The following is a 17,057-nucleotide window of genomic DNA, read 5'->3' as shown; positions in this document are numbered from 1 at the left end:
AGTAACGTGTCAGTTTAGTATGAGAACAGTACCAGTTAGAGTTGCCAGAAAAGAAGTGTTCATATCATTTGGTTTAATAGTTGGGATTACTATTTTGTCTAGTTTATTCCTAATGATGGGATGCAGGGAAGTACTCAGTCTTATTCTAGACTCTTTCTCTTCTCATCTGCTAGGTTTTTCTCCAAGGAAGTAACACCCCCTCTTCCTTTTTTAAAAAAAAACCAAAAAACAAAACAAAACAAAAAAAACAAAACAAAAAAAAAAACCACCCCAAAACCAACAAACAAAACCAAACCAAACAAAAACACCAAAAAAAACCCAACCCTGCCAAAGATTGCATTAGTCATCCACTGGCTTATTAGAGATTATTTGTAACTGTGATAAGAACCTGGACTTTGAGTTTTCTAAATATACAGAAGGTGGAAGAGTCTTGAGCAATTTTTCTCATTATCTCACAGAGTAATCTCACAGGGTGTAGCATCACTGAACTAATGGCCCTCAAATAGCAACTTATCGGAGCTGCTCAGGGATTCTTGCCATTGCTATAAAAAGACATTTGGCAATAAGCAGTGCGTGGTATTAAAAGCACAGCCATTTACTAGAACACAAATATGCTAACAGTCTTCACTTACAAACTCTTCAATGGCATCTGGTGCTAGAAAACAAAGAAGATGACTTTGAACATCACGGGTAACTAGTTGTTCTGAATGCTATCATTTTAAAGCAGTTGTTTCTTGAGATGGGTGATGAATTGTGGTGTGTTACGTATTTCTGTTAGGCATTTCACCAGACCTCTCTCGGGGCTTTTTAGTAAATGCTAATTGAGAAGTGATGACTATTTGCAGAAGGTTCGTTAGGTAGTTTGCACCCGTTTTGCAGTTAAACAGAAGCACACATCACTTGGTTCATCTCCGACATAATTTCTTGACTGGAGTTTCCTAGTCTAAACTCTTTTTTTTTTTTTTTTTTTTCCCCTGAACTAACAAAGATATTTAAAATGCTGCTTCCTCACCGCTGTAAGAAATCAGCTTGCCAGGTGTTTGACTCCTATGTCTTCCTCTCGCACTGCTGGAGCAGTGTGACTTTTTGTCCCTGGTTATTGCTGTTGTACGCAGTTAGTGTCTTGCTTGCAGGAGCCATGCAGTGGGTGATGAGCCTGACGACGTTGGTGCCGTCTTGTTCGATGGCTTCCAGCTACGAATGGAGTCATGGTTGGCCATCATCTGAGTGGCATATGATTGCTGTATTTAGGATCGGGGGGGAAAACAGGTCATATAAGCAGAACACAGATGTATTAATTTAGGTTTTCCAGAGCATTACAGACTTCTGTACAGGTTACACTGGACTTGATTTTCACTCTTGGCTGTGGTTGTAACTTCATGAGTAGCCTGCTTCTTTCACAGCTTAAATTTAAGTCAGTCTGAAAGCTGACCCTGGGGTTGTTCAGTGCTGGATTTGGGCACCTTTAACACTTGGCTGAGAAAGGTGTTACTGCTGTCAAGGAGATAAGTCTTTCCGCTCCCCCTGATAGACCTGCTAATTCTTGGTTCTCTCTTAGACCTGTGGTTTGCATATACTTGATTGCCAGACAAGTCTCTTAAGCAGGTGTTGATTACACGCATCCAGGAATCGCAGGTGTCCAAGTATCAGTCCTGCGAATGGGCAATTAATGTGTCCATGTGCAGGCAGAGCTGGGTAGTCTGTGAAGCTGTCAGGTGTTTTGTGGCTGACAATTCATTGTTCCAAAGAATTACCTTTATAATATATACCATTTTAACTGAAAAGGTGCTAGCAATATATTAATGTTAATGATTTAATATGAATTCAACACATTCATTGATAGAACCTGACCACTCAATTCAAATGTTCAGAGATGTGGGGGTTTTTTGTTTTATAATATCTGTAGCTCCTTTTGATGTTGTTTCTAAATAGAAATCCTCCCTAAACTGGTCATGAAAAAAATTAATAGAATTAATAAGAGGAAAACAAAAGAAAAAACTCCACAACACCCCAAAACCCAATGTAGGTCGATACTTGAGCTGCTGTTCTCAGGGTCGTTGCACACCGAAGGTCTCGTAGACCATACCAAAAGGCTGTCGTGAAGTGTTGGCTCCAATATAATTTTGACAATCAGGGGACATACTTACAGATAATGGTTATTCTTTGAGGAAATCTGATACTTAAGCTTGCTTGGCCTGAAGATAGGGGTCTCTTTGCGTTGTGTGTCTGAGGTCTAGGTTTGATTCTCACGTTCTTGTTCTTTAAGAGAGAGAGAGTGGGGAGTGTTATTAAAGGCTAAGCTTTAGTAGCTGAGAAGTGTAGCTCCCAAGGTTAAAAGAGACTCCCGTAACCGACTGGAGACCAGCAATGAGTGGAGCCTCCTGGATTACAGTGAGGCTTGAATCTGCTGTGCTCTGTATGTGACAGGGCACCTCCCAAGCCAATAAAGGAAAAATGTTAATGGAATAAATGACAATACGAAGTATTTAAGAATTGTTTCTGTATGGGAGCTTAAAACCTCTTTTTTCTTTCCTCCTTTTCAGAAAGAAGACACAGCTCCTCCAGCAAGCCGCCTTTGACTCCTCCCTCCTCTTCAGTATTTTCCCTCATTTCATCTTTCCCTTCAAAAAACAAAGGTAGCAGTGGAAGTGGGAGCAATCGTTCATCCAGTGGAGGTACTAGTGCATCATCATCAAATGCCAAGTCGTTGAAATCACCCAAAGACAAGCTGCAGATCAGCGGAAACAACAGGTTAATGCATTCGGTACAGCATAGCAAAGTTCCCCATGATAAAATGTGAGTATGTGTTCTGACAAAGAATTATATGTTATTATTTGCATAGACACTGCTATATCGGTAGCATTTCCTTTTGTTTCAGAGAGTTTTTGGTTTAAGAGATAATCACTTTGAACTCCTCCAGATCTTTTCCATCAGCCTAGTCTAAGGTTATCTATAACATCATGACTGTGGTGAACAAGAACTCTTGCAAAGCTGCATCTTCAGTCACTGTAGATAAAGATTGCTTTACTAGTGGCTCTTAATTCTTTGATCTAATTTGTCTGCTTTGATCACAAGGGAGTTTTAGCCCTGATTCAGGTGATTTTTCACCTGCACTGTCACAGAATGGAGCATTTCTCACTGGATGTAACAGGCCCATTCCAGTTGCTTTGGTGATACGCTGTATCTGTGAATCCAAATAACAGTTTCTGAAGTCCCTGATGAGGCTGTGAAATACATACAAGGAAATGGGGAAAAGAGGACAGAAGAGATTATGGGTGTCATAAAAAATACGAAAATAAAAAAGAAAAGAAAAGAAAACTAGGAATAAAGGAGGAAGGCCTAAATTTGCTTTGTGAATAGATCAGAGTGTTGTTGATAAATAACATATTTTCAGTACTTTTTATAAGTTATGAGTGTAATGTTCAATTTTTTCCCCCTTTGTTTTTCATAAATAATAGTATGACTCCATCTGTCAAAGTGGAAAAGATTCATCCAAAGATAGATGGTGCCCAACTGAAAGCTGCTGTTGGTCCAACTTGTTCTACTACTGTGAGTTCCTCAATAAAGACTGGCCTTAATTGTCCCTCAATACCAAAGCCACCCTTGCCTTCCCCTGGACAGATACTGAATGGTAAAGGTCTTCTCTCTGTGCCTCCATTTTTGGAAAAGAAACCTGAAGAAAATACAAACAATAGGAAATTTTTACATAAAAGATTGTCAGGTAATTGTTTTTAATTATTATTTGCTATATACCTCTTAGTAGTTTAGCTGTAGAAGTAAATAAAACACTTTGATAACACTGTAACTTGTAATTAAGTGTGTTTTACGTATTAGAATTTAAATCTGTAACTTGTTTTAATTTAAAGCTATAGAATTAGAATTTTAAATCTGTAACTCTTAAAGGATGCGGGAACAATGAAATGTGGCTATTGCTTTCAGAAACGATACAGACTTCAAAGGCCTGTCAGTTCTTCAGTTTTAAAATAGCGCTCTTCTACTGTCTTTAAAGATTTTTCTTTTCCTTCTTTCTGTATGGAAGGCCCAAACGTACATAGAAAATGGAACAATCGGCACTTCGTAAACTCAAAAATGTGAACCCAGTCTGCTTTTTACGCTTTTTAAACACAATAACTCTGGGTGTTAGGAGAACGGTAGAAAAGTTCTTAACGCAAAAACCAACAACAAAACCCTAGTGCTTGTTTGTCACAGTTAATATCGATGGTGACCTCTAATCCTGACATGCAGGATCTGCTCCTCCTTTGGGGTCCCTTACAGCTGTAGAGGTCTCTGTTCTGTTTGTAGACTGGAGATCCGTATTTCAGCACACCATAAACTTGCTGAGAGTGTAGAAAATTTTATTTGTACAATTTTGTTGTGCATTTCTATTTGTATATTTGCCTGTGTTACATTTGAAAACAGTTTCCAATGTGATTTATTTTTATAAGGAAAAGAAATGTTAGTATTTCAAAATGTGTTTTGGTAACTTTTCAATACTGTGTACCTTTGACAGAGAGAGAATTTGATCCTGATATATACTGTGGTGTCATTGATGTGGAAACCAGGAAACCTTGTACTAGGTCTTTGACATGCAAGGTAGGATATCTTAATCACAATAAGATTATGTAAAGTTTTAATTCAATTTCCTGAGGAAAATGACAGAAAACTACAAATTTTTGCTGTCGGTTATTACCACTGTAAATGATACCTCTCAAAACATGTTGCCCAGAAGCAGGAAGGAATTGGTTTTGAAGTTCAGTTAATTACTTATTCAAAAACATATTTCTTAAAAGTAACCTGGAGATTTGTGGTTTTGCTTTAAACATGGATGTTGACATGGGACAGATTGTGTTGCTCCACATGTAGGTAGGTAGTAGGGGGCCAGCATGTTGTTCTTTTGGGGGATAACCTTTGAGTCATACATAGATCATGAATTTTAAAGTTCCTCATAAGCACTGAAAGTCTTATTTGTTTATGCAGGATTTAAATAAACCGAGCCTCTCCCCTCTCACACCCCCTCCTTTCCCCCCCCCCCGGTGTTGTTTGCAGCAGATAACTTAGGATGTATTTGTGTAAATGCTAATGCTGCTTGATGTAAGACTACAGCCAACTCAGAAGTGTCTTCTGAAAAAGCCATGGAGTATGCCTAGAAGTCAAACTTTTAAGTTAAACAATCTGTAAAAACTTTTGGTCAAATGAAATGTGTCCTCTGGCTCAAAGATCTTGGGGGACAGAGGGGTGTCACTTAATCCTGAGGAACCAGAACTCCACATCCCCTGCAGTTGTGTAATATTTAGCTACTTTCCTGCAAAGCAGCTAAACTGTCAGTAGGGGAAGCATCTGGTAAATAAACCACCTACAGAACAAAGGTAAATGAAGCTGGTACTAATGACCCAGAGGAACTGAACTTGAACACGTTGCCCTTTTGGAATTACAGGAGGGAGCCAATTGTTTTGCTAATAGAGGAGGGAAGAGCTTCCAGATTTTACAAGAGAACTAGGCAAATCAAAAGTGTGAAAGAGGAAAAAAAAAAAAAAGTAGAAACGTTTCTCAGCAATTCCTTACATTATACCTACTTATAAAATATTTTTTGAATTGCTATTTGTGTCTGAATTACATGGTAATAATTTTTACCTACTAAAATGAACCAAATCAAACCTTTCATGCCATATGAAAAGAAGTATTGTATGTGACTGGAACAATTCAGAAGAACAACTTCCATCTGTTTTACTTTACCTAGAATTTGTACCGTATATACATGTATACATCTTGCTATGCGTAGCATTGAGGACACTCAAAGGGCTTTGAGTTCTGTCTGACGGTGTATTCTGCTGGGGTTTTTTGCGTTCCTCGATATCTATTTAATTAGTTTTCAAGGAATACGTTAGTATATAGAAGGAAGCAAAGTGTTTTTATAAATATTTTTCATGTGTCCTATTAAAAGTCTGATTTCAAACATTATTGTGTTAAATATTTTCGTAAGTGGAAGTAAATATTTAGTATTCTTGGTTCTGCAGTAGTTGGCCATTAAAATAACAATGTAGAAAAGATTTTCAATTCTAGTCTTAACCTTACAAGAACTTTGGCAGTTTCTTTTTTAAAAAGAAATTTGAAGGAATGAAGGAAGCCTTCTACTCACTTGCTGATTTTTGTTATTTTGTATCTGGCAGTTATATAATCATCCACCAAGTAATTTTAAAGTTTGTTTTCCAAGTCATTCTTCTGTTTGTTTACTAAACCATGAGTGTGGTGATTTTTTTTTTTTTTTTTTTTGCTCTGTTTTAGAGCTCTAGACACGTGTTTTGAGTGTTTGATTTCCACAAATCTAATAGCCTGGGATTAATGATTTATTCATGGTTTTGCAGACACATTCCTTAACCCAGCGGAGGGCTGTACAGGGTCGAAGAAAGCGATTTGATGTGTTATTAGCCGAGCACAAAAGCAAAACCAGGGAAAAGGAACTTCTTCGACATTCGGATCATCATCAGCAGACGCCCCCTCTCAGGGAACCACATCCCTCACCTACTAAAACTTCCCAGGAGCTGCACCAAAATTCTCATGGAGTTACTCTTACAGATTCAAAGCCTTTATTACCTAATAAACCCAAACCTCACCCCCCCAGTCTTCCAAGGTAAGGAAAATCTGTGGATCCAATGGTGTTAAATTAATAATGGTAGCTTGTTCAGGTGGATTTTGAAAGAGCAATACTGATGTGTTGGACAGGGCAGTGTTTTTGCTGTAGGCCTGGTGACTGTCTGTCTGCAATTAGCAATTACATTCTGAGCTGTAACTCGTGGTGAGAAGGGCTTGGTGTTTGGAATAGTACAAGCTGACTTACGCCACTGAAAGCAGTTCAGCAACGATTGGGCAATGCTGCTTTTCCAGGGGTACCGTATCTCCTGTGCTTCCTCTCGGTAGATAAGTTATGAGACTATGGAAAATACCAGAAATCTGTTACTGTAGATTTCCTTCTGTCAGTGATAGTAAGCACTTAAGCTTGGAATTTTTAACTAGCCTTAGTTCAATAACAGTTTTTCTGCTTGCCTTGCCCAGGCCTCCAGGCTGTCCGGCCCAGCACAGTGGAAATGGCCCGAGTGAGTCTCCTTCTGTCCATGAGTCCCCGCACCCTCCCTTGCCTGCAGCTGAGCCAGCATCTCGGTTATCCAGTGATGAGGGAGAATGTGATGAAAAAGAAGAGCCTGTTGAAAAACTGGATTGTCATTATTCAGGTCATCATCCTCAACCAGCCGCTGTACGTTTTAAGTAAAAGTTAACCTTGGTCTCTCGCTGCTCTGAACTTGGAAACAAATTACGGGGGGGTTTAAGGGTGGTTTTCTATTGGGTATGTGCTTTAATTTTTTTCTAGATTTTAAGAAAATTATTTTGTTGTCTAGTGTAAGCAGTGAAGGTTTAACTGTAGTTGCAGAGTAAACATGCTAAAGAAATATGTTAGGAGCTCACTTTCCCAATCCAAAAGAAATCAAAACCCCAAAGTACTGAAGATGAAATTGCTGACTGCTCTAAAGGGCTGTGGTTTTGGAATAAGGACATGTAAACAGTGCCTTTTTGGTGAGATTTTGTTATTGGACTTGCGCACACACACACGTGTGCACATTTTTTACTCAAGGTGCCAGTCATCACAGTAAAAATAGCAGTAATGTGGTGTTTTAATATTTAAATCTTGATAAAGCTAGTCTAAGTAAAAGCACAAGCTTTGTTGCCTAACCTGTATATCAAATCATCTTCTTTTTTTCTTAAAACAGACTGTGAGAAGTTAGCTGATAGCTCCTCAGAAGATGTTAGTATATATGTGTGTGTATATATATATATATATGTATGTTTTTATGCACACACTACTGTCCTTCCCTGTTTAATCAGAGGGATTCAAATCTGACCACTGCTTTTGGCCATAAGTGTGGGAGCATCAGATGGGAAGAAAATCTTCCCAATATACCAAGGCCAAAAATTTAAAATACTTATTATACCTTAGAAATAAAAATTCTAATTTCTGGGGTTTTATCCTTGATTTAAACACCTAAAAGCATGTTCATTTAGCAATATTTCTTTATGAACAAGTACGTAGTTATTCAGACAGTTGTTGCTGAAACTAGAAAATGCCAGTAAAAATCTGTCTTTTCAGTTTTGCACATTTGGTAGTCGGCAAATTGGAAGAGGTTGTTACGTGTTTGACAAGCGATGGAACCGTGTTCGATGTGCACTTGACTTGATGTTGGAGAAGCATCTTAATTCACAGATGTGGAAGTGAGTAGAAGTGAAATCGTTCTTATTCTTCTTGGTATTTAGAAATACACGGGGCCTGTGATTCTAGTTAAAGGACAGCAATCTTGTGTTCGAATTAATCGGGTCAAAGATTGATAGTCTATGCTGTGCGCTTTTTGCAACAATTAGCAATTTAATAAAATATTTTAGGGGCATCTCGACCTCAAGATACAGTCACGTTAATGTAGCATTGTTAGACTGGGCATTATTCCGAAGAATGGTAGCTACGTAGGTTTTTGTTTGTTTTTTTCTGTTCACCTGCAGGAAAATTCCTCCAGCATCTAGTAACACAGCATCAGTTCGTGCACCCCATCGGACAAACTCGGTGCCTGCTTCACAGTACGGTGTCAGTGCAGCAGGTTTCCTCTTGCCCACCACGGTTATGTCATCGCCAGCGTTGGTATCTCCTTCCTGTGTGTCTCTCAATAATAAATCGGTACCATCCCACGGAACGACACTAAATGCCAATCCTGCTGCTTTGGGTGCAGTGGATCCTGTCTGCAGTATGCAATCAAGACAAGTGTCTTCATCCCCTTCAACACCTACAGTGCTTTCCTCTGTACCTTCACCTATGCCCAGCAAACCTCAGAAAATGAAATCCAGCAAATCTTTTAAACCTAAGGAATCTTCTGCTGGCAGTGGCACCTGTAACAGTACCGGCAGCGTCAGTAGCAGCGGCGGCTCAGGAAAGAAGCGTAAAAACAGTTCCGCACTGCTAGCACCTTCTCATTCCACAGAGTCCTTTAGAAAAAACTGTGTGGTTAACTCTGGAAACTCTGGGACCTCCTATCATCCGTCGGTGACAGCTTCGTCCCACAGCGTTGGCCTCAACTGTATGACTAGCAAAGCTAACTCCGTTAGCCTCAAGCACGACCAATCAGGGAGGGGTCCTCCGACTGGAAGCCCTGCAGAATCGATAAAGAGAATGAGTGTGATGATGAACAGCAGCGACTCCACACTCTCCTTAGGGCCGTTTGTTCATCAGTCCAGCGAGCTGACTGTAAATTCACACAGCAGTTTTTCCCATTCGCATCCTTCCCTTGACAAATTAATAGGAAAGAAAAGAAAGTGCTCACCTGGTTCAAGCAGCATCAACAGCAGCAGCAGCAGCAAGTCAAACAAAGTTGCCAAATTGACGTCGGTGAACAATGTTCATGCAAAACACACTGGTGCGATCCCAGGGACTCAAGGACTGATGAACAATTCTCTTTTTCATCAGGTATGAAATTTTGTCGCGAACTAACCCAATATGAACATTCCTCTTCACGTGCTTATGTCGTGTATGTTCTCTTAATTATTATCTAGACAGTTCCAGGTCCGATTCAAGTAAAACATAGTTCTCTTCTTGTCCACTACTCACTTCGAGTGTTTTTATAGTACATTTGCCCAAGTTTTTTATAAACAGTCTGATAAAGTGTAGCTTTTTTTTTTTTTTTTGGCGGAACCTTGAATATGACCTTCCCAGTTCCTTAGATGTTGCCTGTGAATTGCTCTCGGCTGAAGTTCAGTCCTCACATTTTAAAAAAATAATTTTAAAAGTAAACCTTGACAGTCAGCCATGAAACTGAGCTGCGTGACTCAGCCTGACTTCTTGTTTCTGTGTCAGTAATAGACATTCCATAAAGTGGAACATAATGATGCTGATAACAGAACTGCGATACTGTGGTAAAATAAGCCTATTATCCCAAGGTGTCATTGACTAACTTCTTAGTAATACCGAGATTAAGTATTATAAATAAGATAGAAACCTTTTTAGTTGGTAAAGTAAACAGATTTACTATAAAGGAAGCAGATCTCCTGACTAACTATGTAAGATCCCATTTTAAAAATTAGTTTGGGGTTTTGTTGTTGGGTTGGTTTGTTTGGTTTTTTGTTTTTTGGTTTTTTTGTTTTGTTTTTTAAACAGATTGCACTGGAAAAGTACTGTATTGGGAGAGAAAGTTCTTGATAAGTTAGGATGAGATAATTTAAAAACCAGTAGCTCAGACTTCTTAGTAATACTATTCAAATTGACATGGAGGATCACTTGGAGGGGTAAAAATAATTTGATACAGCTCGAGGAGAGTATAGATGAAGGAATTTTAGAGAGTAGCTTTATAACTAGATTTTTTGAGACTGAAAACCCAAGAAACACTTTTTTGTTTCCCCTGGTGCTAGTGACCTGAAATCTGTGTACCCGGGGAGCTAGGAGGTCAGTAACAGCTTTTTCAGAATGGTTTCTTAATCTTCAGTTTCAGCCATAGAGGAAGATTTTCACCGTTACGTTGTGTTTACTGTAACAAACAAAAAAAAGGCATTCAGATGGCTGAACTTATTTTTGGCCTTAGATAGTAGTTACTATTTCAACTATGCAGTATAAATAAAGGAGAAATGTAATTTGAGTGAATTAAGGAAGGAAACCATGTCTGAAAGCATTATAACTTTAAAGAGCTTTAGCTTGAGAATTGTCAGGTCTTGGAGACGCGAACCGCGTGTTAGCGGTGTCGCGTTGTGCCTCCTGATTCTCCCCAAAATACGCGCTCGTTATCCGGAAGGTATCTTTTAAGGGCATCTGCTGCAACAGCCTGGCTCACTCATCCCTCTCTTTCTTTTGCTTGCTCAAAAGCCAAAGGCACGTCCCTAATAGCTGAATGCACCATGGTGAGAAACGGACTGGACAATTTTCACTACAAGCAAAACCTCCATCTGGATTTCTGGACTCCAAGATGCCTTGAGTTTTCCCAACTTCCCATGGTCCTCAGGTGTGGAAATCTACTGGACTGTCACTTAAACAAGGAATTTCCCTGAAGCCATGTCTGTAGCAGCGAATATACTAGGAATGGACACTGGATGAAGTTCAGCCACATAATTGCTCTTATCAGTGTTAACGGTGGTCTGGACTGTTTGCTACAAATCTGCAAGATTTTACTTACAGGAGAACATCATCTTGCCACTATTCGACGTAGATTGGCTGGGCAAACGAATGTTTTCTGGGGGGAAATAAACGTTTCTGTGGACTTATTTTTATACTGATGGTGTCTTTTGTAGGTGATAGCTAACCAGACTGACACCCTCAATGGAGAGGACCCCGTGATGAGGGGGAAAAAAACGTGTGAGGCACAATGGAAAGAAGCCCTCAAGAAGGGAATATGGCTTTAGTGTTTTTATAGCAATGTTCCTCTAATGGAATATAAAAATAGCACAATTCAAAAAAGAGTCTGTGTTTTGCCCAGCCTTTTGCAAGTAATTTGGGATAAGAAGCTATCAGGAGTTTTAAAAAAACAAAACAAACCCAACGAAACCCAGAAAAACTTGTTTGAGGCCATTGCTGAGCAAACAAGTATAAAAATGTTGTACTTGGATGATATAAACCCTGTTTTCTATTCTTTTGAGTAAGATTTCATTGCAGAAGAAAATAGGAGTTTATTTTGTGTTTTTAAAAAAAAATATCCAAAAACATCAGACAAAGGCAAATAACCTCTAAAACTATGTGCCCAAAGAACGTATTTATTGACCTATACTGTATACCACAGGCCTTTGTTATTTTAAAAAATAACAACTGTACTGATTAAATTAGACTGGATTTGCCTTCCAGGTGGTAAAAATAGCCCTTTTAAAACTAAGTATTTAAAGTATTTAATTTTTTAAAAAATATAGAAGTCTGTTTCTTTATGCCTTCTTTGTACAACTAAATCAGTAACACGTTACACTTCCAACCACTCAGTAAGATTTATTTTGTTTCCAAATTTCTGGAATAAACACCAATTTGACAGCAGAGTTCACGGTAAAGCGCAGACATGTGCATCACTGTCAGCCCACGCCTAGCCAGGCTTTAGGAATCGAGGGGGCTTTACACAGTTTGATATAGTCCAGTCGATTTTTATGAAATTCTTGGTCTTGCTTCAAAACACCTCAAAAGTGAATTCCGCTAAAGGGCTTATTGTATTATGATTTGACTCCTCTGGATATCTTTGTTAGGTTTTTAAACATCAGGTAAAGTCTCAAAACTGACTAGACTTTTGTTAAGGGGGGCAAAGCAAAGGAAAACAAATTCCTAACCAAGAAGATATTTTTTTTCTGCCTTAAAGGGGCACCAGCTATTGCTGAGAAGAGACAATCTGAGCCTGTCCAATTGTTCACGTAGCCCAGCCTTCTCCCCAGTTCTGGTGGCAAGTAGTACATCAGGGAATCCAAAGCCACTCTGAGTAGCAGTTGCTTAGTTGTTTACCGAACGATGCTTTCAGTTTAACCTGGACTTGCTACGAAATCATTGTTATACAGCAGAACAACAGGAAGCCTCTATGCAGACACTTTAGCTTTGAATTGATACAAAAGATCACACTGAGAAAGCAACGTACTAGAGACACTTATTATGCAAACTTAAAAAAAAAAATAGACAACTTTTCAGGAACAAAAGGATTCGTGTTTAATAAGATACTCTGCTGAAAGGAGTGTTAGAACTGCAATTGGTTTAACGTAAACTGATATGCCTCAAAGAGAAATCAAGGCATATTAAATCCTGCACGTTTGGAGTGAAATCCACGCTCTGATGAAGTCCCCGGGGCAGAGCTTCCACTTCAGGATAGCGCCAGTCACACGTGCAGTTTGACTCCTGGTAGACACAAAGGCGAAGGTAACGAAAATTTGGCAAAATTGAACGCTAGTGAGTTTGTGATCGAACTCTCCTCTGTCCTTTCGAGGTTCTGTTGATCTGAAAGCATAGCGGCCAACTCGTGCTCCTCCGATGGCGGGCAGGCGTCTTCAGAAGGGACTCCCCGGCCGCTGCCCGTGCCGAGCCGGGCCTGCAGCCGCCTGCAGCCGCCTGCAGCTGCGGGGGGTGAAGCCCTTGGAGCGAAGCGTTAGAGCATCCCAAATCTCTCTGCCCTTGAGCGTAGACCTGCTTAAGCATCGTGTTTTAGATCTCGGTTATAAGCAGAACATTGTTCCTGAAGCGCTTATTGTCACATAGTTCTTACTGTAAATAACTAAGGAAGCTTAAAATTAATTTTCCTTGCAAAATTGAATTTGCAGTGGCTGGGTTGTTTCTAGACAGATTTTGGTATTAATTTAAGAGATACAGTTTTTATAGTCTTTCCAACTTCTCGTTATGACTCCTGCAGTTTTCTTAACCTAAAAAATTGCTGCAATGATGAACAAAGAATTATACAAGAAAAAAAAAAAACATACTTTTGTATCTTTATTTTGGAATTTCTTGTTCTATTATAAATATTGAAGTATCCCTATTTCAGAAGACATATTTTGTTAATTGATTGTACATATTTAAATATGTATTTTTGCACAGGTCTTTTTTTCTTATATCCAGTTTTGGTACAATTGAGATCATCTAGTATTTATTTATTAATTAATTAAAAAAAAAAAAGCAAATACCTTTTTATAATTTGAAGTGGTTCACTGCCAAGCCAATAGTTAACATGCCTACTTTGCAACTTAAGGGATGCCTCCGTTTTGTGAAAGCTGTGTCCCTGTCCGTGCCTCGGGAGCGGACACACGCAAACCGTCGCCCGGGTCCTGCGGTCGGGTTCTGCCGCGGGAACCCGAGCGCAGGATTGGAGCCGACCTGGTCGATACGGCATTGCTTATCAGTTGCCTGATTCCCGGAAGACTACATTTAGTTAAGTGACACACTGCTTCTCTTTTTTTAGTGTTCGTGTGCGTGTGTGTGCGTGCGCCTTTGTGCGGGTCTCATGTGGTTTAAAACTAACGGAAAAACTGAAAGTGCCTGATATAACTAGTTTTAAGCTTGGACTGTTTAGACAGCTTCTCCTTAAAAGACTTGAATGTTCAGTTGAAATTTTGGAGCTTGCTTTTTCCACCTACATATAATATATGTGTGCGTACGTATATGTATGTGTGCGTGTGTGTGTGTGTGTATATATATATGTACACACACACACACATACCTATACATATATTTTCTGAAATTAATGAGATGGGTTGACAAAAGAAAGTGAATGATGCTGGTCACTTTTGTAAAATCTTCTAATTAGAATACCTTGTGTTGGAACAATCCCATTGATAACTCGTATTTAATACCATGCCAAGGGTTTGAAATTTGGTTTTAACCAGCGGTTTATTTAACTGTCTCATCTTGGGAAGGGAGGGGGGGGGGGGCTGTGTTCATAAACGGAATAATTTAGAAAATGTGCAAAATGGTTGGTATTCCAGGAAAACAAAACCAACAAAAACCACAAGTAAGTACCTCTTAAAACCATTAAAAAATAAAGATGTGATTTCCAAATGACATTTCTAAGGCAGTTGTCTTCCTGTAAGAGTTCTCTTGCCAAGGAATCTCTCTCTTGTCTTTCACTCATTCTGTCCTGGAGGAGGGAATTGGGCTTAGAAAGATTCTTAAATGTTTCACTGTTCAGCAGAAAATCATCATTTTTACCTTTTGTGCAAGATATTTTACGTTTTAAAGATAATTTTAAAAAGAGCACTACATAATGTCAATGTGAATGTAGGCCTTGAAAGCATCTTGCTCGGTGTTGAGCCTGGTTCTAAAAGCAATCTCCTGTGTAAAATGTGTGAATAGTTTGATAATTTGTATACATAATCAAGAGCATCTGATCAGCTGAACTCTGTGTTGGCTGCTGTATAGTACATGAACAAATGTCATGGGATAGAAAAATTACTTTGGATATTTAAAAGAAAAATAAATATATAGTCTATTTGTTTTGTAACAAGTTTCTGTAAATAAAATAATTTATACTATTTATAAGAAAAAGTTGTGCTTTGCTTCATGAAAAAATTAGTTTGTTGAACAAACATGTTACTAAACAAGGCAATAAAATTAGGACTTTTCAATAAATGAGGTTGGTTGCATGGAATACATTATATGTTTCTGCTTCATTATAAAATCATTCACCATTAAAGGAAAACATTATCTGTATCGGTGCCTATGTGAACTGATTTCAGAGAATTGGAGGTGGTCAAATTCGGTCGCTGCACGGCGGCACCGTGAGAGCGGCTGCAGTCAGCCCGGTGGGGTCGGGCCTTGGCAGGTTTTGGTACCTGCTTTTGAGAGGCGCCTGTATCGACCCCGCAGTATTTTTCCCGTGCAAAGGATGTTTTAAGGTTCACGCTTTACTGTTTTCTAAATAGAACAATGAGCAGCAGCTTTTACAGCCCCAAACACAATTATGTTGAATGGTCACGTTTCCTCTTTTGTTGTTTTTTTTTTCCTTCCAAAAATCTGTATTCTGTGTCTTCACAGTTTAGAGATCCAGTGTGTGAATTCAACGGGTGCAGGACTCCTGCAGGCTTTTCTCTGCGTGTGGCGGATGGCTTCTGAGGAGGGGGTTGTAAAATCGGTAAAACTCCTGTTAGTGGGGTAGGAGTTCATAGTTACACCCGTGCCAGTGCTTTATTCGTTCTCTCTCATTTTTCTTTTCTCTTCTGCTTGTAACAGTAAGAACAGTTTCCCATACTGTTTGGAACAAATGCTACAAGATATAAATGGGGTTCAGGCAACAAGCAGGTTCTGTTTGCCTTTTTTTATAATGAGCACTTCTGGCATTTCTACCTTTACCTTTTGTGTTGACTAAAGGTTTTTATTTATTTGTTGTCTCACCTTCCTGCAAATATCTTTCTTTTCTAGTAGGGATTTCTCATGTCTGCGCCGTCCTGTAGGAGCTGTCGGCCCTGAGGTGCGTTGTGCTGGGCTGCACAAGTGACAGCAGCGCGGAGGAGACGGGAGCTGGCGGAGCAGAGCTCTGCTTGTCATCACGTTCAGGCAAGTTGGTGGCTCTGAGCTGTCTGCGTCGGCTTCAGAACGAAGTGAACGATTAACTCTGCATTTAAAATAGGGTTCTGTATCCTCTAAAACTGGTAAGGTGAAGAAAGGGGGGAAAAAAGGTGTGTTTTTCCCATATAACCCTGAGCTCTCGGAGCTCTGCAGGTTTGGAGTCTGCTCCCTCTCCCCTTCCTTTGCTGCAGCCTGCAGCACGGTGCCAGGGAGCCCTGACGGTGGGGCAGGCAGCAGAGCTGCTCAGGGGGTCATCGCCTCTCCCCATGGCTCAACCAGTTCAGTAAAGGGGTTTGTCATGAAAAATGCCGTCTGACGGGGCGCTGGGGTGGAACCCGGTAAACACAGGCTTCCCTGAAGTGGGCAGAAAGCAGTTCTCTCCTGTCGCTGATTGTCTCATAGGAAAATACTCCAGTTTATATTCAGGAAGAGCTACCTGGTGATGGAGGAGTTTGAGCCCGGTAGTTCGTGCAATGCAAATCCAAATGTCAGAGGTTCTCCGTGTGGATGGTTCTGCGCACGTGTGCGTGTTGGCAGTGCCCTTTGCATTTCAAGTGGCAGCTGGTGATGTGTCCTTCGAACCCGAAGGTGTCAGCCTTGTTGGGCTTAAAGGCTGCAACCTGCCTTGGGTAGAAAAATATCCTCAATCCTGCTCCTGCACCGGCAGCTCTGGAGGCAGGGGTGCGAAGCTGGCCCCGTGCCCTCGCTGCGTACAGCCTGTCAGACAGCGAACAGCCCCGGCACCCGTTGCCTTTGTAGGCTGAAGCGTTCCGCGGCCACTGTTACTTAGGCCAACTACCGAAACAACCAATACAAGGGCTGGCAATGGGCTTTATTTAAATGCAAATTCCTGTTGGTTCATTATTATCACATTCTGCTGCAACAAATAATCAAGCACACGTGGCTTGTAGGATCCACCACGGGACTTTTAATTTGACTGAATGCTTTTTCGCAGCGCTTTGGCTCAGAACGGTGTTAGCTGCTGGATTTGTTCCTAACGAGCAGCATGGGATCTTTGTCGCGGAAAAGTGGCATA

General features: G+C 40.0%; 1 protein-coding gene across 1 annotated transcript in view; it reads left to right on the top strand.

The window, feature by feature from the left end:
• The window catches only part of ATXN7 (ataxin 7), a 59,281-nt gene extending 48,004 nt beyond the window's left edge, over positions 1 to 11,277 (top strand). Inside the window, exons 4-11 of the mRNA XM_086469938.1 lie at positions 2,544 to 2,796; positions 3,459 to 3,721; positions 4,511 to 4,593; positions 6,363 to 6,628; positions 7,051 to 7,249; positions 8,138 to 8,259; positions 8,542 to 9,496; positions 10,883 to 11,277. Coding sequence (XP_086326064.1) covers positions 2,544 to 2,796; positions 3,459 to 3,721; positions 4,511 to 4,593; positions 6,363 to 6,628; positions 7,051 to 7,249; positions 8,138 to 8,259; positions 8,542 to 9,496; positions 10,883 to 10,900 — 2,159 coding nt within the window. The 3' untranslated portion in view covers positions 10,901 to 11,277. The remainder of the gene's footprint in view (positions 1 to 2,543; positions 2,797 to 3,458; positions 3,722 to 4,510; positions 4,594 to 6,362; positions 6,629 to 7,050; positions 7,250 to 8,137; positions 8,260 to 8,541; positions 9,497 to 10,882) is intronic.
• Positions 11,278 to 17,057: the final 5,780 nt, after the last annotated feature.

Source organism: Leptosomus discolor, chromosome 9 (genome assembly GCF_034619465.1).
Source record: "Leptosomus discolor isolate bLepDis1 chromosome 9, bLepDis1.hap2, whole genome shotgun sequence".
Taxonomy (NCBI): Eukaryota; Metazoa; Chordata; class Aves; order Leptosomiformes; family Leptosomidae; genus Leptosomus; species Leptosomus discolor.
This window is presented reverse-complemented; position numbering and strand designations above follow the sequence as displayed.